Genomic DNA, 23,133 nt, shown 5'->3' on the forward strand with positions numbered 1-23,133 from the left:
CAAATGCAATGCTACATTATTTTTCTTTTGGAAAATAGAGCTATGTCTTTTAAAATGTAACATTTATGTTAACATGTAATGAGTCTACTATTGCTATTTTAAATGGGCTAATAAGAAAAAAAAATTAAATTTTCTTAAATTTCTAATAGGGTAAATCCCAACAGAAAGAGCCCCTATAAACCAAAGTTCTTTAAAAAAAAAAAAGATTTTAAATACCTATTCACGAGAGACACAGAGAGAGAGAGAGAGAGGCAGAGACACAGGCAGAGGGAGAAGCAGGCTCCATGCAAGGAGCCCGACGTGGGACTTGATCCTGGGTCTCTAGGATCACAACCCGGGCTGAAGGCAGGCGCTAAACCTCTGAGCCACCCGGGCTGCCCTAAGCCAAAGTTCTTTGAGGTCCTATTAAGGTCTTGAGAGGAAAAGGTTGTCAAGCTGCTGGCTGAGCCACAGTGCACTAGTGGCATCTCCCTGCAACCCCTTCCCTCCCGCATCCTTGCCCACCTCCAACCCGCCCGGCTCATGGTTAAGTCCATAGCTCCCACCTTATCCTTGTCTCCAAGCCAACTCCCTCTCACCTCTCAAGACACAACCCCAGTGTCTTCCACTAGACATTCCCTGATTTCCCAAGTGGATTTAAATTTGCCCTCTCCTAGATTCCCATGCCAGAATCCCCACAGATTTCTAGTTTGACACATGTGTCAATTCCCACGTAGGGATTGTCATTACTTGTGTCTGCTTCTCTCTTGATTGAGGGTGGGGGCTTACCTGATTCGTCATTCTAACCAGGTGCAGAATATAATGCCAGGCACGGATTTGGTGCTCAGGGTATGTTTGTTGGAAGAAGAAATGAACAACTGGTCACCCATCTCTTCCAGTGACAGACCAGGCCACCCTGCCGGCCTTATATCAGAATGAAATCCATTTGCTTCTCCATTTTTACAGAGGCAAAGGCCAGGGATTTACCTCTTGGATATTTCATTTAATTCAGCAAATTTTCCCCCCAATGTCTGTTATAAGCCAGGCACAGTAGGAGCTGATGGTAAGATATGCAGGTGTGGAGATCACGTCTAGCAGGAAAGAATAACTAGTCACCTTTATGTCTGCCCTTCATCTGCCGCCACATTCAAGGGCAATCCAGGGTCAGTTCACACAGAGTGGTCGGTCGCATCCAAATGTAGCCCTAACCCTGGAGCATGGATAGGCCAAAGAGCAAGGAAATCCCCAGTAAATTCGAAAGTTGCAGACAGCAACCCTAGGTCATAAAGTGTAGAAAATCTTTTGTGCAGGCTGCAGGGCAGATTTACTTAGATTCAACCATTTGCCACAATTCCTCTTGGATACTGATGTACAAACTTGACGAAGTCTTTGTTTTCTCATTCCTTTGGTATTTTCTTTCTAGCAGGTTTGGGGATAAAAGGAAGCAGAAAGAAGAAAAGAAAGAGGGTGTAGGAAATTTAGAGAATTTGGCTTCTGGTGGTGTTGGCTGGTATAATGCAGGGAAATGCTATTAAACTTCTGCTGCAATGGAGCCACTTGTTCAGATATTTCCAGCTAGAACTACAAATTCCTCCTTGCCCCTCATTCGGTATTTGAAATTCTCTTCTGACCCAAATTGTGTAGATGTGTGCTGTCCAATGCAGTAGCTATTCCCCACACATGGCTATTAAGCACTTGAAACATGGCTAGTGGGCCATGTTGAAAAATAACATTTGGAATAAATTGGGTTTAATAAAATATATTTTTAAAATTACTGTCACTCCTTGTTTCTCGCTATTTTTCTTTTGCACATGACTAAAGGGAAATTTAAAATTCCACAGGTGGCTCCCATTCTATTCCTAGTGGACAGCGTGGATCTACTGGGCAGCCTCAGTTCACCATCTGACATTCGGATTAGCAGGGGACCGGGTTCAAGTCATTCCTCTGCCCCACGCTGACGGCTCTCTAGGCCAGAAACCCCTCCACTTAATGCCAAGCTACTGTTTTTGCAAGGTCAGGTGATTAGCATAAGATCACATCTCTGGTAAGCTCTTGCCCTCCTGATAAGATCACGGGGACCTCCCCACCTGAAAGGTGATCTCCCCACAAATCTCGGGCTGGCTATCAGGCAAGATCTGAGGACAAAGGAGGGGCTGTTGAAGGAATGTCCTGATCCCCACAGGAAGGTCAACCCTGAATCCCTCCTTTCTCCTCTCCTCGGGCTCCTGCACCTGAGGGGACCTCTACTTTCTGGGCCTAGTGCTCACCAGTGACCCCTCATCTCTGAGCCCCCACCACACCCAGCTTCCTGCTGTGCCAGCATTCTCATCTGCAGCCCTGCAGTAAACACAGGCACCGAGCAGCCTCCCTGGAAAAACCCTCTCTGAGTTGCTCTGACACAGCCCCGACATCCCATGACCCACTACCGACCATATACTGCATTTGTGTTTGTCCAAGCTGATCTCCCTGGACAGAGGAGGATGGACCAGGCAGGATTTTCTCTGCATTGCTACTTTTAAAGGCATTGTCCTGTTTCTAGTTAGGGGGGTTCAAAATGTGTTTAATGCCTCTGTCTCTCTGTGGTCAGGTCCTGTTACTTTTGCCACCAAGTGATTCTCCACATTCTTGCCTCCCTGCGCCAGGCTGTTACTGCGGGTCCAGAGTGACTGCAATAATTGCCACTGCGTTCCATGCAGCTACCCATCTTGCACTTGTCCTCCTCATACCAGTCTGGCGAACAGGCATCTCTATCCCCATTTGCTGGCAAGGAAATAAGAGATTTGGGGGATGGGAATGAGTGGCAGTAAGTGGCACAAGGATAACCCAAGCACGTCTGAGGCCAAAGCTTGTGCTCTGTTCATGCTGGTCTCCCCGTCTTGGTGTCACACAGTAAGAAAGAACCAAAGCCATTTCTGCCTCAGCTACATCAGTTTCTCCATAGGTTAATGTCTAAATGAAGAGTTAAATACTTAATTCATAACCCGAGGTGTTTCAAACATCTGACAGGTGGGGGCTGTAGGACCCAGTCTGCTGACCTGTCGGAGTCCTGACTTGTTGGGATCGATACTTAGGTCCCTGTTATATTGCTGCCCTTTGTATATTTATTTGTCTTATACAGATTGTTCAATGACTGCCACATTATTTTCTTACATATACTTAAAAAATATCTAATACTATGCCTTATCACTTTGCTAAGCTTTAAGCTTTATAAGGATAGATGCTGTATCTTCATCGTTATGGGATCCCATAGCAGTAGCCCTTTCAAGTGGATGCTCAGAAAATGTTTGTGGAGTAATAATTCCTGGTGCCTAGTGGAGAAAGTCCAGCCTGTTAAGGATGCATCTGAGGTTGGCTCAGTCAATTGGGCCCTAAGTTGGTGTCACAGCCACTCCCCATCCCACTTCCCCATGCCTCTGCTGTTCTAGCCATGAGGGCTGTCTTCCCCTAAACAGAGTGCACCCCTCATGCTCAAAATTTCCCCTCTTTCTGGATTGCCCTTCCCCACCCCATGCTCCTGGCATTCTCCTCATCTTTCAAGGCCTGGATCAGATACCAGCCGCTCCATGACATCATTCCTAACCCACGCTCTCTACTTTGCCTCTATGGAACTCTGTGTCTACACCTTTGTTAAAAACCCAATTACAACGTAACAATCTATTTACAAACTTTTTCTCATCAGCTAGAATTAGACTTTGTGGGGAAATATTATTTCCAGAACTTAGTGTGGCAGAAAAATACAGACCTTTATTTTTTTTTAATTTTTATTTATTTATGATAGTCAGAGAAAGAGAGAGAGAGAGAGAGAGAGAGAGACAGGCAGAGGGAGAAGCAGGCTCCATGCACCGGGAGCCCGATGTGGGATTCGATCCCGGGTCTCCAGGATCACGCCCTGGGCCAAAGGCAGGCGCTAAACCGCTGCGCCACCCAGGGATCCCAAAATACAGACCTTTAAAATATTATTTTATCACTAGAGAATTAAAGGCAGAAGCATAAAGATTTGGGATGTAGACTAAGGGTCTTGACTAGAAACCTAAGAAAGAAAAGCTTTCCCCATACTCTAAGGGGGGTTCCTGGCTGGATTAGGAGAAAGAGAAAGGACAGGAGACTGCAGGCTTCCAAGTAATGCTGTCAGAAGACCTGAGAGAAGGTACTGGAAGGTGTGTCAGGGCCATGATGGCTCTGAAGAAAGACAGCAATGGTGTTGACTATGGTGGTGGGCACATTGGGTGGATGGCAGAGGCCAACATCTGATGGGCCCCTTCCTCTGACTCCTCTGCCACTTTGGTCCTGCCCAAGACCCAAGACTATCACATGGTCATGTGGTTGGAGAGGAAACCCAGCTCGGAAGGAAAGGGACCAAAATTAGACATTAGTTTTCATATAGAATGCAAGGAGACATACGTTTCTTACAAAGCTTTGCTTTCAAACCGAAATCTAGACTCACCATCCTCTCTCACTGGTGCACAGATAGTTCTTAAAAAGTTTGTCTTAAATGTCGAGTGGATAAACAAATGATTTATTTAGATTCACCACACAATTGCTGGATTTTTTTTTTGTGATATGCCTCATGGGTATTAATTTTGGACTTTTAGGGGAACAATGAATAACATCACTGTCATTGTTTCCTAGGTTTGTGACAAACTGGCAGATGCTACAAATGAACCAGGGAAAGGGAGATTTTTTTAAAAATCAGCTTTACTGGTAAATCTAATTAAAGGATGAAGCTTAGATCTGTAGCCACAATCAGAGGATTCCCCTAATTACCATCTTCTTGAATGGAAGTGTCCCCCAAACTCCATTTCTGTCCCAGTTACTGTCCATGGAGATACACCTAGAACACCTAATGCTGCGTCCAGACTACCTAGAGACTCGAGAGACCCAGCAGAGCTGAGCCAAGCGTTCTCAGCTCTTTCCTGAACCATCACTCAGGTACCTTCTCCTCTTCCTTTGAGGAGAAGCAAGTTAGGGCTGAGGGGAGAGGCCAGGAGCATTTCTCCAGTGGAAATCTCACAGAAATAGGGGACCAGGGAATGAAGGTTCCTCTCTAAAATCAGTGAGTAGCTTATTATTGGCGTGGCATGTGATTTGTGATGAACCACCTCTGCTTGGCTCCCACGTGCCTCACTCTTCTTCTCATACCCAGGAACTGGTCCTCCGCTCAGGCCTATCTGCACAAGGTGGAGGGCGTATGCCTGGTGCCTTTGGTGTCTTTATGCCCTTTCTCCTCTACTTCAGAGTGGAGCAAGCTTCCTCAGAGTACTGCTTCAACTTCCTATCTCCTACTTGTCTCCCCCTCCCAAAGCAGCAGATGGTTGGAAGAAGCATTCTTCGTATCACTAGGAGATGAAAAGAGCACCTTGATTCTCTTTGCTTCCCACCTCTGCGGCATCCCCAGCACATGCATAGAACCATTTTCAGTCTTTGTTCCAAACTATAGCTTTGAGCTCAAATTAACAGACAACACCTGGCCAGCTATGGCACTGTGACTTCTGGCCTAACCTCATAAGTGTGTGTGTGTGTGCACGTTTATGGGCGTGTGCACGTACTAGGTACATATGTGTATGTGAATATGTGTGTACATACTACATACTCAGTATGTGTGTACTGCAGTGTGCATATACTACATATGGGGTACGCAGGAAAGGCCACAGGGTACTTCCAGAGGCTGGGCGAGCTAGTCAAATTCCGTGTTGCTTAAAGACGCCTAAAGATATATAGGGATATTTAGAGAAGAGTGTTGAGATGAGGTGGGGAAACAAACCACCTTTACTTCCTTTTCTTTAGGGGATAAAAGGACCCAGCTCTAAAGTAAGTGTTTTCCAGATGACCTATCCATAAATTCTAAATTCTCAGGACTATCATGCCACCCACCTTCCACCTTACTCCAGTTGACTCCCATTACCTAAGAATCGTCTGGCCCTTTCCCTCTTTATCTTAGCAGCATGAGGGGAACAATATGGACTTAGACTTCTCCCTAACTGGGATTGGCTTTGTGTTTCAGTGAGGATCAGATTTGGCTGTGAGTCAAAGAAACCCAAAACAACAGCAACTTAAAGAAAGAAGTTTATTTCTTTATATATGTATATATAAAAGTCCCCAGGAATCCAGACTCCTTCTACCATGTTGCCGCATCAAGGTTCACCTCCCCTCACTGGCTCATCTCAGGACCTAAGATAGATGCTCCAGCTCCAGCCATCACATCTGCATTACAACCAGGAAGAATAAAGTGACAGAAGACAGAAAAGGCACATGCCAGTCATCTTTGAAGGAAGGCACCTCAAAGATGCCATAATATACTTTTATTTATCCCCCTGGGCAGAAGAAACTTGGTCAAATGAACGAACTCAGTTGCACTAGAGTTTGAGAGGTATGGGCTTTATTCCAAGTAACCTTGTAAGAACGGGAGGGTCATTTTAGGAGAGAATACATTATGGGAACAACTAGTGGCCGCAGGTACGCCTTGAAATAGGGAGCCTCGGATCTGTCTTCGTGAATTGGTGGCAACACGCTTCGGTCACCTTCACCAGCAGTCTTATTCAATTCCTCAAGTTCCACCATTAATCAACCTGCTACCAATCAGAATGGTCTTTAGGCATTTACACTTGAAGGGCCTTGCATCCTTTCTTCTGTACTTTGAACCACCTTGGTCCTTTTGTTGAGAATACCCTCCCTCCTCCTCTCAGCACATATATCACATCATTGACATTTAAAATCTAAAGTCTACATTTATGGTCTCAAGGACCATCTTCAAAGGTTCAGTTCAAGCCCCACCCTCTGGGTAAAGCTCCTTCTTCCCTTCCTTTGTCCCACTAACCTCTCTCTTCCGAAGGCCTCAGCACATTCACCCACACCAGCGCTCTGGCATGTGGCATCTGCAGCCACACATGTGGCGCTCGTGAGCATGTCCTTCACTTGCAACTAGACTGTAAGCTCCTCCCAGGCAGGAAAACATATTGTGATTTCTTGGTACCTCTCCCAATCCCTAGCCATGCATATGTCCCCGACTTCCACGTACCTTGCCACTTAGAAGTCAGGGCTGGGGGAAAAAGCCTAGAGTCAGAGCCAAGAGAAATGAATCGGAAACTCAACTCTGGCCCTACCTAGCTCTGCAACCTTGGGCTTAATTTCTGAGCTACAGGTTTCTCATCTATAAAATGAAGCAAGTACCAGCTATCCAATCAAATTCAGAGGACCACGTGCGCACGCATGCATGCGCACACACACATACACACACACATACACCCTTCCTACACAGTGAGCCACAAAATTTGTAGGTATTAGCTCCTGTCAGGATTTTTTGGCTACAAGCAACTGAGACCAATTCAGGCTAACTTGAGTGGAAAAAAAAAAAAAAAAAAAGAGCCTTTGCTGGATAAGCAGAGCAGATGGTTCACAGAGCCAGAGGGCATGTGGAGACCCATCTCGGCAGACGGAGAGAGGGCAGCTCTGAGGCCAGGCGGCAGGCAATGTGGCCGTCCTGGCAGGTCCCCCTGCAAAATTGGACTAGCTCTAAACAAGTTTCCAGCTTCGTGCTGGAATTCAAGTCCCGGAAAGGGATGTCAGCCTAGCTTTGGTTATGGGTCCCTGCTCCTTGGTCACAGCAGCCCTAGTCACCTGGCTTTGCAGCCCCCATAAAGTCCACACGTGATGAAGGAAGATCAAGTGCTCAAAGGAAATCAGGGTGATGTCATGAGCATCATGAATAGATGCTGGGTGGCCAGCAAACAGCAAGTGTCCACCACCGTGCTTAATAAATGTGTGCCACCGGAGGGACAGTGGCCCTCCTTTGATTCTGAAGACGTGTTGACTCTCTTTGCACTCTAGGCAATGTCTCTAGACCTTACCGGTGGGCGCTTGGGGAGACATTGGTTTGGCACATTCTTTCCTCCAGGGCGGTTGGAAGAAAACCTTACAGAAAGGAGGAATCGATTGCTACTTGACAGGGCAGGGCAGTAGGAGAGATGGACACAGTCAGCTGTGTCATCACTTGCTCAGAGAAACCCTCTCTGCCCTTCCACACGGGGTCGCACTGGCCCACATTCTCCTGCTACAGCCCTACATCTCCTTTGCGGCTCTTCATTCGACGCAGGTTCAGTTCATGCACGTTTTCTCCCCGCTGGTTGGAATCTCCGCAAGAGGGGGGCCAACAGCTCTTCCTGCTTGCCTCTGGGACCCACAGCGTGGCATATTCTTGGCGCTCAGCAAATACCTGTTGGATGAACTCAATGAACGAACAAGGTGCTAAACGAGGCAAATTGGTCAGCTGCCCACCTACTGAGGGCAGGCTCCACCTTCTCCTGGGCACACGGGGTGCCAGGCTGGGGTCTACAGGTGGAGACTACAGGTAGAGACAGGTGAGCGAAGGCTCTTGCACTAGGGGTTGAGCCACCCTAGGCTTTTATTTTATTTTTTTCCCCAGAATCAGGCTGTGGCAGCAGTAATCCACAGCTGCTGGAGGAGGAAAGGAATGCTCTCTCAGATCTGCGGTGTCCCTTCCTTGCTGTGGGCGTCCACCCACGCAGGAGCATTGCCCATCTGCCTGTGTCTCCTGGGACAAGATACTAAGACGCCCTGCTATTTGTACAGAGGTTTGCCGCCTACAAAGATCTTTCCTCATTATTTCCACTGAGGTTCATACCAGCCAACCTGGTGTCATTGGCCCCACTTTATAAATGAAGAAACGGCAGCCCAGAGCTTTCCTCAAGGTTGCACATCTAGGGAACTTCAGGACACACACTTTAGGGCCTGGGACCCCCAATCCTCCGTGTCAGCCATGTGCACAGGGGCTGTGTTATCCAGGAGACCTCCTTTTGAGACTCTCCACTTTCTGTCATTGTGCTAAACAAAGGGACTCGAGGAAATAATGTATTACTGGGTTTTATTCTAGTGGAACTGTGTCAGTTTGTATCCAATTTGGACTGAATGGATTTGCTCTGGAAGGTTCAGGAAGGGAGAGAGATGGGGAGACACTTGGACTTCACTTGCAGTACAGTTAAAAATTTGTCTTTGGGTTTGGAATTGACAAACTCTAATTTCTTCCCATCTTTGATTCATGTCTGGTCAGCTCAAAAGTCTGTCATTCAGAAAAGGCTCAGACTACGGATCCGGGGCATCCCTCTCATCTGAGGCCTGAGGTGACAACAGATGGCTGGAGAAATCGCCCACGACCTGACTGCTTCTCCTTAGGGGACACAGTTCATACTGCGTCTTTGCAATTGGAGTTTTATCTGCAGGCCTTTAAAAAACAAACCAAAAAAAAAAAAAAAACAACCAAAAAACCATCCTGACTCTCCCACAATTGTGAGTCAGGCTATATTTAGACCCAGGCTGAGGTTTAAAGAAGTTACGTAAGAAGTGATTATGTTGACCCCAGGGGTGAACCGGGTGAACCAGAGTGTTTTCTCCCTTTTTCTCAAATATGGTGTGAGACTCCCTTGGCCCTGCATCAACCACTCAACCCCAAGGGCAGGCCTGGTGCAGCAGCTGCCACAAGGTGGGCACTCGCTGTGTGCCCAGGACAGGGCTCTGGGCTTTGCCTGTGTCACCTCACTTGACCTCAGCACCTCTGCTGGGGACAAGCACCGCACCTGTGCTGTGGACGAGGCAGCAGAGGCTCAGCAGGGTGAAGTAACCTGCCCAGGGAGGCCACGCTCTTAGCAGGTGGACCACCTGGGATTCAGACCAGTATGTGCCCACTTAGGAGGCTGAAGCTGAAAGAAGAAAGAAAGAAGAAAGAAAGAAAGTAGTAAAGACAAGAAAGGAAATCACTTGGCAGTGACATCTTGGAAGCCACGAGCACAGCCTTCCTTGTGCATGGAAGACAGGCGCCCTCCGAACCCAAACTCCCTCCCAGGTCCTTCACGTGAGCAAAAATATCAATTTCTACTGTGTCTGAATGATCAGAAAATTAGGTGGGGGTGCTCGTTGTAGCAGGTGGCACTCCTGGGGTCCTCACATCCAGCTTTGCAGCCTTCCTGAGAGGGCCAGGTGCAGGCTGATGCCGAAGGGCAAGTCGCCGTCAGGCAAACAAACCATGGCAGGGAACGGTCTCGGGCTGGGATCTCTGGAAGCTGGAGAGGGAAGCAGGGCCAGCCCGGGGCAGGGCTCCCCGGTGGGCTCCTTCCTCCCGCCAGCCTGGCTCCAAAGCCCACCTTTCTCTCCTTCCAGGGCCTCAGCAGGAGGCAGGGCCAGCTTCTAACAGGGTGAGTGAGCCGGGGTGAGGGTGATTGGGTCTTGCAGGTGGCAGAGAGAACACGCACAAGTGAAGCCACACTTTGAGGGTGTCTGTGTGGCCTTGCACTCATATGGTTTCCTTACTTCTTTTCTTCCTAGTGGTAAAAGTCGCCCCTGTGCCACATTTAAGACCACGGAGAGCTTTGGGAGAAGCTTCCGCTCAGCCCCCTCGTGCCAGCTGGGCGCCTCCCTTTATCCAAGTGACAGCTCTGTCTCCGGCCCCACGATTCTGCTGTGATTTTCAAGCAAATGTTCTTGCAGTGCACACTGCAAACCACTCCGCCTCGGGGGAACTGGACGGTGCTGATGGAATGTTCCCCGGGCCTCCTTCCGCAGCAGTTCATCCTGGCGGGAAGGTGAGGACGCCTCTCTCCTCCGGTTCTGCTGGAGTCACCTCCCCTTCATGCTAAGCTTCGCCATATGCTCACCTCCAGGCCCCTGTTGACAAAATACCCGCATCCCACCACCACCCTCCTGCCCCCAGGTCCCGGCCCCCCACCCCTGGCCCCAAATCAATGACAGCTCATTTGTAAGAGGTTTTTAATTTCATCTTGGTATGCCATTACGAGCGGAGTAAGGATCTCTATTTGTTTTCACTCACATAGTATCTGCTACATTCTCCGACGCATCTCTACCACAGAAGTCTGCAGACTCATACAGCATCTGCATGATTTTCCCTCGCCAGACTGGTTCGGGTTTCTCGGTGGTTTGCATAAATTATAAACATGAGCACAAAAATCACACAACATAGACTCTACCATAAGGGAGCACATTCCCTCTGGCTTTGCAGAGAGTGAAGGGGACCCGGCTCTGCACGCAAGGCCCGAGAGACCCAGGACGTCCTCAGGAGTGAGGCCAAGCCTGCACCGGCCACTCTCGGAGGACTCCAAGCTGACCCCCACCCCTGGCTTCCCCCCCGTCCCCGTCCACTCGTCTGCTTTCCCAGGAGGCATCCTAGCACAGAAGTAGCTGGTCCTAGCACCACGACTGGAGATCAGGGCACAGAAGTGTCCCTGTGTACAATGGCAGCTGGGGCTTCTGCGCTCAAAGTCCGAGAAGCGAGACAGAAGGAAGAACCCTGGGTGTCCACCCCCCCACCCCACCCCCGCCTCGCCGGTCCCTGCTGCCTCTATGAGCTCCAGGAGGCTGTTGAGGGATAGACTTTCTAGAACAGGGGCCAGCAAACATTTTATGAAAAGAGCCAGATGGCATAGGTAGTTAATATTTCAGGCTGTCTGGGCCACAGACACTCTGTCACATATTCCTTTTCTTTCTTTCTTTCTTTCTTTCTTTCTTTCTTTCTTTCTTTCTTTCTTTCTTTCTTCTTTCTTTCTTTCTTTTACAACCCTTTAAAAATATAAAAACCATTCATAGCTGGCCGGCCCTATGACACAGCCCGCAGGCAGCAGTTTGCCAACCCCTGGTCTAGAACAGCACGACGCCCTCCTCCATCCCTGCAGCACCAGCCACCTCCCCATCGCAGGACTCTGGCCCCTGAGCTGCCCTGAGCGGGCACCGCCGGCTGAGGCTTTGCAGGAGGGACCACAGCGGGCAGAGCAAGGCCCTCTGGGCTCACAGTACGGGCAGCCCCCGGTAGCCCCTTTCGCCAAGTGACTGGTCGGGTATTTTAAACAAATATGGGATTTTCATTTCAGCCCTGCTCATGTGTCCTGGGGGCGAATTAAGCCTCAGCGTCCCCCAGTGAGGTAGGTACATACTATCAGCCTCATCCCACACCTGCAGATGCTGAGTTTAAGAGCAGAACTGGCCGTCCTACTGCTGCCCACAACTACGTGTCAGAGTTTAAAAGGAAGCTGAAGAGTCTAGGCTTTACCTTTTCTAAGAACACGATCAAGGATTTTTTTGTTTTGTTTTGTTTTTTCTGTCCCACCCAAGCCCTGTGATTCAACCCCAAAGAGAGCAAGAATCCACGAAAGAGTACGGTCAGCCACACAGAGCTGCTTTCCAGGCCTCGGTGACACACTCTCGAAAACAGAATTAGCTCAAGCACTCAAAGCTACCGGCCTAGGTGGAGCAGCCCTCTCTGCCCTGCCGACAAGTCTCTCCGAACTAAAAATAAAGTTTATAAAAGTAAATTATCTCATCTTATAACTTAAGTGCATCAAGCATTTCCTTAAATATAGTTCACACTGAAAATAAAGTTACTTTTGCTGTACAGTTGGTGTCTGTTATAATTAGGAATAAACTTTGATGATAAAGCATGGAAGGTTACACACTCACACACACATCTGTCCGTCTGTCTGTCTATGGGTATATGGACGGGTAGACATATGCACCTCTTGACGGGAGCTTCCCCAAAATGGTGGGAAGTTGTTAGGAGTCTCTAGGTACCTAGTTTGCATGAGAATGTCTATATTAAAAGTCCCTGTCCTTAATGATAAACACATCTTCATACCTAAAGCTAAGACTTATCAGAAACATGAAACTATGCGATCCATTATGTATTCAGTCTTTGGAAATGCCGAGCTACACCAGGGCGTTATACAACAGCATCCCCGACCAAACTCCCTCCCCAGCCCACCTCCTCCATGGTCTCCCCATCCTAACGCCGGCCCCGCACGGAATACGGTTGTTCCAAGTGGGAGCCCCGCCACAGAACTCCAGGGAAAGACTCAAGAGGTAAAGTAAGAATTCTGCATGGAGTACAGGTGGTCGATGGGGTTTCCCACTCTGGACTGCAGGGGCCCAGCTTCCGAGGTTGCTAGGAAACAGTCACCCAGGTTACTGAGGGAGGTGTCGTCACTATCCAGGTCATGGAAGAGGGGCTCGGCACCTGTAACAGAGATGAAACGGGTCGTGAGGGTCCCGAAGATGAGACTCCCGTGGGCGCCAGGAAATGCAGCAGGATGCAGCCCCCAGAGGATGTCTCCCAGCGGGCGCTGGGGAGCGGGTGGAGGGAGCCACTGGGGAATGGGAGGGAGGTGGGCCCTATCCACAGAAGGCCTCTCAGGTGCCTGGAGGGCTCGGGTGCAAAGTGCAACCGCTGGAGCCCATATAAATTAGGACGGGACAAAGGGCCAAATGGTGCCCAGCAGAAGCAAACATCCCAACGTCTAGATGGCGAGTTTGTGGAGTGGGGAGGACGTGGCCCCACCGGCTGGAGAGGCAGGTCCAGGGCTCCTAAGGACTTGGCCCCCTCAAGGGAAGCTCTTGACGGAGGACTAGTAAGAAGGCTAACATCGGTGCTTGGTGCCACCTCCATGGTAACAGGGGTCCCTTCAAACAGCAAGATCAGGGACGCCTGGGTGGCCCAATGGTTGAGCATCTGCCTTCGGCTCAGGGCATGATCCTGGAGTCCCGGGATCGAGTCCCACATCGGGCTCCCTGCAGGGAGCCTGCTTCTCCCTCTGCCTGTGTCTCTGCCTCTCTCTCTGTGTCTCTCATGAATAAATAAATAACATCTTTAAAAAAAAAAAAACAGCAAGATCACACTGAGTGTCTGCTGCCCACCCCCCAAATGCGTCCTGCAAGGGAAAGATGGTGAGGTGCCCACCCTCGACTAAGTTACACCCTTGTCAGAGAAGACAGACTGTGGAGCAGCCCAGGCACCACGTGACAAGAACCCAGAGCTGCCCTCGTTGTGCCCTGCACACCTTCCACCTGGCCAGACGATTCTACGGATGAATGAGCAAGTGCTCAATGAAGTCCCCGCAGAGGGACTTTGCATCACGCAGAAAGATGGGTCACTTCAACTTTTTTTTTTTTTTTTAATGAAGGGGAAGAAAAAGCATTTGCTTGACAATACCAGCGAGCTGGGGCATGTGTCTCCGATACCGTTTTGAAGGTTTGCTGAATAAAATAGCTTTATTTTTAGCGATCAGCGTCATCTCGCACAGGTTACACAGAACAGATGCATCGCGGAGGCCACTGACCTCCTGTGTATAGAAATCTAGTGACCTCTCTCTGGCCCTGGACTGAACTTCAGCCCTCCGCTCCCGAGCTCGCCCACCCCGTCAGGGTGCCCAGCTGAAGCAGCAGCAGGGCAGGGAGAGGCGGCTAAGCCCTCCTGATGCCCAGCACTTAAGGCAACCCCAGTGTGGGGGTGATGGGAGTGGGCGGGGGGTACTATCCACTTCACAAGTCAGGTCATGTTTCAGGAGTTAATTTAGAACGCCTAAAAAGCATCAGTTCAACTAGAAACTTCGCTTTCTATACTTTTATGTAATTTCTTTCTTCGTGTAACAGTTTGCTTAGTTAAGGCCTTTTGCCCACATCACTGCTGGTACCGCTTACAAGCACGTGGTACCTGGTATGAAATGAAAGGAGGGAAATTTGATCCCAGCAAACAGGTCAACAATGAAAATACAACCTCTTATGTAAAACTAACAAGAATCCTTGACAAGGAGAATAAAAGGAAGTATCACTAATGACCATGCGTGTTGGTCTTTCTTCTGTAGCCGCTTGTTAGATGATTCTAGCAAAATCTTCTGGGCACGTGTTCTACTTGTGGCTTCGGGGGAGCATATGGGAACCACGTGGATGTGTTTGGAAGGGAAGGGGGAACCGTGCAAGCAGGTCATGAGAGGTGCCCGTGGGCCCTGAGTCCATCTTACCATATGGGTGCATGTGGTCTCCCGGCATCTGGGGCGGGGTGAGGCCCTGTCGGAAGGGGTCTGAGCTGTAGACACTCTGCTCGATGGCCAGGAGCTGCTGTGGGGTGGGCAGTGCCGTGTAGGGGTTCATGATCCCTTCCATCCCAGCATTCCCACTGCCATTTGTCTGAGCTATGGGACAAAGAAGTAGACAGATCATTCTTCGTGTGCAGCCCAGGACTCCACGCTGGGACAGAAGGCAACAGCATCTTCTGAACTTCATACCCCCCATGGCCCGGTGTCCCTGTCTAGCACCAGCCTTTGCTATGGCTTCATAAGGAGGAGTGACAGGGGCTGATGCCCATGATACTGTGAGCCCCACTGGAGTGGGACATGCTGAGTCCGCCATCCCACTGTCGCCCCACCATGCACTTCTCCATAGGCCTGCTTGAGCAGCCTGGCAACACCGCAGCCAGCTTCCCTGGAGCCAGCCAGCCAGCAGAGCACAAAGTAGAAACTGCCACACTTTTTGTGACCCCGCCTCAGAAGTCACTCCATAGGTCATCCCAAGTCAGTGTCCAAAGGGACAACACAAAGGTGTGAACACCAGGTGGTGAGAGGCATGGAGGGCCATCTTGGCCGTGGGACCATGGTGAGATTATTTTCCTTCCTGGCTCTTGGTTTCCTCATTTACGAAATGGTCTGGAACGAGGTGACATCAGTGGCTCCCAGCCTGTGCCCTGCCAAGGGCCATCACGGTCAACCTCAGAGAATAGGGATGAGGGAAGTGCAGTTGAATTTGGAGAGTTTCCTTGAAATATATCATTAAAAGCAAGGCGTTTGATGCTACCCACGGGTTTGGCAGCCACTGGAGATGATGCATCTAAAGATCCTTCCAGTCTCACCCCTCTGGGAGCCCGTCAGTCAAGCTGGGTTTATGACACCGGCCCCACTGACCCTATGGAGCTGATAGAAAGACTCAGTGAGATGGTATGAATGTGCTTTGGAAGAACTTGCTACAGTTGTGTACAGAATTTTTGAAGAACAGAGGACTCACTGCCTGCCTCCATATCTTGTGTGGTTCTCCATTAACTCTCAGAGACTCTACTTTCCACCAGCTTCTGCTTTCTTAAGTCTACCCTTTCTTAAGTTGCCATTCGAATTCTTCCAAGCCTCAAGCACTCTGAGCTGGTGTTCTCATACTGCCTTGAAGCATTCTTCCCCCTTTGACCATGTGGACCTATGTGGAGTCAACGTGCATGGGTCTTCCTAAAGCCCTCTCTTGTCCGTGACACCCCTCTGAACTTACCAGGGCCATAGGGCTGGTAGGTGTGATTATCCCATCACCAGGGATAGCCTGAGGCACCAGGAGACAGAAAGGCTGGCCCCAGATCAGACAGGTCTGCGGGTGGAGCTGTGGTAGCTTTCAGGTCTCCTGAGCAACTTGCCCCTCCAGCCTTCCCTGGTCCCCATGTCTTTGTTTGACTTCTCTGAGCATCTATCTTGCCACTAAGATACTGTCTGGCTTAGAAGATAAGAAGCCAAGAGAACTCCGGGCTGCAAGAGTCAGATTCTAGAGTGAGCCTAGCCTAGGTATCAAGCACAAGGCAAGGTCCACGTAAGGACAAGGAGTCCTGTCTAGGGGCTGAGAACCAATGTCATGGCCCATGACCTTCAATGTGTGGTCCACAGGCTGGCAGCGGTGGGAGTTTGTTCAAAATGCAGGATCTCACGGTCTACCCAGACTAGAGGAATCAGAATCTGTACTTTACCAAATGTCAAGTCATTTATGTGCATATTGAAGGCTGATAATTCCTGCTTGAGGTACACAGACCCTAGGTCTCAGGGAATCCCACTGGATGGCTTTTGGGGGCACATCCCTTTAAGAATAACACGGTCATAATATAGTTATATATTTGATTTTTTTTTCTTTTTAACGCCCTTGAGCAGCCTCCTGCCCACAACCTATCCCTTCTCACCCTCTTTCCAGTCCTCACACCATCCCTATGAACCACAGCAGCAAATGAAGGTGCATGCAGGAGGGAAGAGTTAGGGCAGCACAGCCTAGCAGAACCCAGATTCAGAGGCATATGCTCTGGTCCTGACTCACCCGCTACTCAGCCTTGCAGAGCCCTCGTCTGCTCATCAGTGAGATGGGGACAAAGTACTGCTCTGCTCCCCTGGTTCAGGAGGGAGGTGTTGTCAGACTTGGGTCAGGTGAGAACACCCTGAACTATAAACATGCCCGACAAGGGAGGGGGATACAGTTTCACTAGCAGTATTTTTACTATTTTATGTTGTTCGGGAAAGGGGTAAGTCACAGTGGTGTCCTGTCAACCAATTTGCCAGGAAGGAGGAGGATCCAGGTGTGTGCTCTTTGGGGCGTCCTGCCAAGTGGGAGCTCTGGAGAAGGTTTGAACCACCTCAGTCAGATCCCTGCTGGAAAAGCCCACCCCCCGCCCCCCGCCTTGGTGCAAATGGGGCTTCACTGATGTGGCCGTTTCCAGAGCCGGGGGAGGGGGGGCGGGGGGGGGCTAGGCCTGGAGGCTTGCAAGCCTGGCTGCAGGGGCCCCGCTTACCGGAGCTCAGCCTCTGAGTGTTCTGCTGGTCCTGTTGCTGCTGCTGCTGCCGCCGGGCCAGCTTCTTCATCTGACAAGGAGAGGGTTAGAGTCAGGTGACTGGCAGCAGGCTCCTGCCGGGGGTGCAGGACAGGCCTTGTGCGTAAAGCAGGGGGACACTCTCGAGTTCCGACTCAGTGAAGGAACCATGCTGGGGGAGCCAGCCACATGTCCCAAGGCTGGTTCAGGCTCTTCACCTGCAGCCATGGGAAGCCAGCTGGCTGGGAAGCATGAGGCTGCGGGTCTTCACAGGCACAGGAACTTCCTCTCAGCAGCTAAACATCATCGCTTACGTTGTGACAGTTTTAGGTGAAGTGTAAGTGTGGGTGTGGGGACCACAGCCCGGCTTGGATGACAGCAAGGGGTTGCTGACCGGGTGTGACCTGGGATGTGGCAGGAGGCTGCTCCCTGCCCACACCCCCATCTGCTGGCCCTGGGGTCTGAGACGCCTGCCAGGAGACCTGTACCTCTGGGTAGGGAGCTGATCCCCCAGAGCACCCTGTTAACACCAAAACTTCCTGGCAGGAACATTTTAACCCGAGCTTCTCATGCTGTGTTCTGTGGAAGGTCAGGGCTCTGCGAGACCCTAACCAAAACCAGCAAACATTGCTCAGAGCTTCAACCTCCTCTGATTTATGAATCCATTAGGTTACGGGGCCTCATTCAAACCTATGGAAACATGGAGTCTTCTCAGGATGGAGTATGTGTCGTTGGCCCTGCGCTGAAGGATTTGGTTAGGGTGGCGCCGGGCTATCTTAACAATCATGATCAGATAATGAGATGTGAATTTGTCACCCAGTATAGAGCAGGACCCCAGACACATGGGCCATGGGCCACATGCATTTTTAGGGGCAGGAAACCACATGAGTGAAAGACTATGGTGGAGCAACACAGACCTCAGTAGGATCCAGAGAGCAATATGACAATTGGGGTGTACATGGCGGGCACTGAGTCAAGGCATCCATGCCACCCAACATCGTAGGATATCACCTCAGTCACATGTGTGCTATGCAGGTTTCTCTTCACAATTTTAAGAGAACTTTGGTAGCTGGGTTTAAAAAGATGAATTAAAGAATCCGCTTTTACCAAAAGACACAGAAAGACATTTATTCTGGCAGATGGCTGGCCAGAGTCATAGTCATGGCCACTAGGAAAATCAAAGCCATCTCACTAGAACAAATGCCCCATCTCTCCCCTTCTGCAGGGCTGACATGACTGTTAATAACAGAATTTTTGAATCATGAGAACTACTCCATCCAACGGGTTCTGGTTAGAGAGCCCATCTGCGAATACTAAGTCCTACTGCTATTATCAGGAAACCAGCCACACAGAGATAGATGACAGTATGAAGTGGATTACCTTAGCTCTCTGGTTCTGGAACCACACCTGGACGACACGGACGCTCAGCCCTGTCTCTGCGGCCAGGGTCTCCCTCACCTTGACAAAACGGAACATTAAAAATAGAGAAACATTGGCATCTCGGGGGGGGGGGCGCAGGACGTTCCCTATGCGGCGCACAGGCAGGCTGTGTCTTATATAGGAGCTGGCTAATGTTTAAGGGCAATGTGATCCCAAACACAAGACCACTGCTTCCCTTCGGGTGGAGAGAGGTCCTTCATCAGGTAAACGAAGAAAGGAATGATTACTTTAGATGTGCATTCCAAGAGGTGTTCCTCAGCTTCTCTGACTCTGGAAACTGGGCCTTCAAATGGTCTTTGAACATCAGCAAAATCTATTACTGTGCTTTAGGAGTCACATCCATGCCTATGGAATAACCTACTTAGGGAGAATGGAGGGGGCAATGACTTTGCAAGACAAATGGCTCTCTCTTGTCCTCTTCTGTCTAAATTCCTTGACCTAAATTTTTGGTTCTGTCCCTCACAGAGCTCTAGGTGACTTTGGGTGTTCCATGAATATTCATCTTCACTGTTACCCTGAGTGAGCCCTACTCAAGGAGAATAAGACCAGAGTGATCTGGAACCTGGCAGAGCAAAGCGGTCAGCTCTGATCAGCACGTGCTCTGTGGCCTTGCAGAGACGGGACGGTCAGGAGCCCCGTGATGAAGAGACGGTTTAAACATCCGCCCTCCACGCGGACACACAGTGAGGGACTGGCAAGGTGGCAGGAAGGGAAGAGGCGAGAAGCACAGCCTTTCTGAGAGCGAGGCTGAGAGGCACTGCCCTCCTGGCTTAGACTCTGGGCTGGACATGAGGTTGAATGCAAAACACGGGAGCAGAGAGCTCACAGGAGGCCTTGGGAAGTGCTCTACCTTTACCACACCACAGGGGCTGAGGACAAGTGAGATGATTAGACGGGATCTCTAAAGCACATCCTTCTGCTAAGCCACTCAAATAGCAGTGTGCCCCGGCCCCACCTCCACCTGCTGAAACCCTATCCATTTTTCAGAGGCCCAGCTCAGAAGCCACCTGTTCCACAAAGCCTTGCCTGACTCCCCAGACAGAAATGACCTTGCCCTTCCCGGCTGTCCCTCTGTTAGGTCCTCAGGGCCTTCTTTCCCTTGTTAGTTATGTGCATATGCATCTCTTCCCCACTAGGCCTGCAGGCTGCCTGGCCAGCAGCACCAGGCACAGGGCCATTCAGAGGCTGGGAGCCTAGTACATGTAGAAAAAGTAATAAATGAAGGATGTGGTCATTTGTCCTTGCATAAGCCTACTTTGGGGCTACTTTACTTCCTCCCAGCACCTCCCCTGGAGCCTAAGGGTGCAAGGGCAGGGAGAGAAGGAGGTCTGCAGGAGGTCACATGTGGTGATGGACTGTACTGCTGGTCAGGTCAGCAAACATCTCCCCCTCTCTCCCTCCCCGGCTCCAACGGGCAGGCCTCCCCCCATGCCTCACACCCAGTGAGCCACATGACTTGCTTTGGCTTGTGGGATATGTGTGGATACGGTATGTGTGATCCAAGGAGAGCCTTTCAGTGGGTTTGCCCAGTATGACTTGGCCCCTTGCCTTCTGCCATCCTCGTGACAACAGCGCGCTCCCTCAGCCCGGAGCCCCGGAGAGGCAGGTGGAACAGGCCTGAACCTGAACCCAGCTGGGCCACAGCCAAGCCACCGCCCAGGAGCAGGAAAGCAATGTTTGCTGGAAGCCACTAAGATTTTATTTGTTATGACAGCAAAAGCTGACTAATACAGATAGAGACATGGGAAAAACAATGCCAACTTAAAAAAATATGTATGTCCCCATGAGTTTCTATTAAAAAAAGTTTTCTTGCTTGTATCGTCTAAGTAACAAGACTGAGCACATGGCAGGTAGTCAATAAATGGCAGGTGCTGCGTAATGGGCACAGCTCTCTGTGGCAGAGACCGCTGACTGTCCCCAATATCCATTTTCTCATTTCTCCTATTGATGATTAAATCCCCAAGCATTAGCAGGGCATGTGGTCACCCAGGATAGACTCGTTTCCCAGCCACCTTACAGGAAATGCAGTCATGGGATTAAATTCAGGCCACCACGTATGAGTGAAAGTGATACAAAGACGCTTGGGGCATGGCTTGTCCTCTTTCTCCACCATGGCAGCTGGAAAAGATGGTGACACCTTGGTGCCTTAGAACCCTATGACTGATAACAGAGCTCCCTGCTGGTCTTGGATTGCTCATCTCCAGACTGTGACATGAGATGGAAATAAATCCGTACCTCATCAGGTTCACAGCAGCCCCATCTGTAACAGCCCCAAACTGGGAACACCCTGAACACCCATCCACAGGTGACAAATGGACAAATTGTGGCACATCCATACAGCGGGATTCCATTCAGCCACGAAAATGAATGAACCAAGACATCAGCGAGTCCCCAAATCACCACTCCAGGTGGAATAAGCTAGACCCAAAGTAAATAAATATATTTCTACAAACCACTATATTTTTTACTATTCTTGTTATAGCATCCGGGTCTAGACCCTAACTGGCACCTGCTGCTGCTGTTCCTGCTGTTGCTCTCCACGAATTGAGCAAGCAGCCACGTGAAATGGCTATGCAAGCACAAAAGCGTAGGGAGATCCTATTATTGCCCTGGCCATGGCGCCAGTGCTCCGGAGTCTCCAAGAAGGCTCGGGGCCACCTGCACAGACTATCTGAACAGCTCCCTCGCTGCCCTGACCCCCGGGTGCATCCATCAACACTCCGGAGGAGCACAGAGTACACGCAAACAAGGGGGGACCCATCCCCTTTCCTCCCTTCTTCCCCCCTGTACCTTTCTGCACGGCTTAGAGGACACTTCAAATGAGGCCTTGAACGCTCTCCTCTGTTGGGTTGTCAAGATGGTTCTGGGACGTTTGGGGCGCTTATGGTCCTTGCCATCTTCAGCAGCTCCTTTCCCTGCCCCATGCGCTGACTTACAAAGACTTTCTTCATCATCACTTTTGCCTAAAGGAAGCAGAAAACAGTATGTTACATTCTTTAAAGCCACTTCCTAGAGCTACAGGTTATTCTAGAACAAGGCACTGGGGTCCGTGTCCTCAGGATGGCTTCACATGTGAGTGCAGGAACCTGTGTGGGATTGACCTGAAAGCCTCCATCCAGGAAGGTGCAAAGGAAAATATTTCTAAAATCCAGGGACAGCAACCAGAAAGTCTACCATTACGGCTCAGAATTTTCTCCCAGGATGGTGTCCTTGATGCAAAGTTACTAACTGCATGGCCTGGGGCAAGTTACTTACCTCTCTCTGACTCAGTTTCTTTCCCTGGGACATTAGGGATCCCACTTCATCGGGGCTGTTGCAAGGATTAAGCAAATTTACCAATAATGTGCTCAAAACACTACTTGGCATATAATAAATGCCCAAGAAGCACTGGTTATTAATGTTATTTTTTAAAGATTTTATTTATTTATTTGTATTTTTTTAATCAGAGGTCGATTTTATTTATTTATTCATGAAGAGACACAGGCAGAAGGAGAAGCAGGCTCCCTGCGGGGGGTGCAATGTGGGACTCGATCCCAGAACCCCAGGATCACGACCTGGACCGAAGGCAGACGCTCAACCACTGAGCCACCCAGGTGCCCCAGTGTTATTTCTTAGAGGTCACTTTTTTCAAGTCTAGGCCTGGAGAAGTTTTCCATAACTACCTAGACACTGTGCCCGAAATTCTAGTCACTGCCAGGGGCTAGAAAATATTACTGTTTAAAAGGCCATAACGATCCAGCATTAGATTACCTGTAGGGACCAGTAACTGAGAATGGACAAAATACAGGGAGTTTGCCAAAGTTGCTTGTCTAGAAAATAAATAACTATTAGAATAATTGTATTTATATTTAGGTGGGTTATGTGAAGGAAGCAAGGCTTTTAGTATCAGTCGCATTCTCTCCCAGACCACCTCTTGCATCCCACGGACCTCACACTCCTGAGAAGATGCTTCCAGGGTCTGGGAAATAGCATGTGAGGGAGACGTTTTGCTCCTTTCAGCACCAAAAGCCCTTAGCAGTTATGTGCCCAAACAACCTGAATGAGAACCTGGTTTCTGTCTGGGTCCTACAGAGCCCAGCTGTCCTCTTGCCTCCAGTGGAAGGCCCGATCCCCAGCTCCGGTGTCCTGACGTTGGCTCCCCCTCCGGCCACCTCAAGAAACCCAGGAGATGGGGACCTCCACAGTGAGCTACACACACTTGTTCATCCCACCCTCCCCTGTAAAGGATGCTCATCTGCACGTGCTGGTTTAGCGTAGACTATTCATCTGAAAGGACGATGGCCTCTTTTCTCTAGGAACACTCAGACATACGCTTGGAACATGAAGGGACA

At 49.8% G+C, this 23,133-nt stretch overlaps 1 protein-coding gene across 1 annotated transcript in view; it reads right to left on the reverse strand.

The window, feature by feature from the left end:
• Positions 1 to 11,330: 11,330 nt before the first annotated feature.
• The window catches only part of LMX1A (LIM homeobox transcription factor 1 alpha), a 152,556-nt gene continuing 140,753 nt past the window's right edge, over positions 11,331 to 23,133 (reverse strand). The window contains exons 5-9 of the mRNA XM_077886553.1: positions 21,593 to 21,765; positions 18,743 to 18,820; positions 17,345 to 17,414; positions 14,787 to 14,957; positions 11,331 to 13,006 (exon numbers count right to left, since the gene is read on the reverse strand). Coding sequence (XP_077742679.1) covers positions 12,846 to 13,006; positions 14,787 to 14,957; positions 17,345 to 17,414; positions 18,743 to 18,820; positions 21,593 to 21,765 — 653 coding nt within the window. The 3' untranslated portion in view covers positions 11,331 to 12,845. The remainder of the gene's footprint in view (positions 13,007 to 14,786; positions 14,958 to 17,344; positions 17,415 to 18,742; positions 18,821 to 21,592; positions 21,766 to 23,133) is intronic.

Source organism: Canis aureus, chromosome 38, assembly GCF_053574225.1.
Source record: "Canis aureus isolate CA01 chromosome 38, VMU_Caureus_v.1.0, whole genome shotgun sequence".
Classification (NCBI taxonomy): Eukaryota; Metazoa; Chordata; class Mammalia; order Carnivora; family Canidae; genus Canis; species Canis aureus.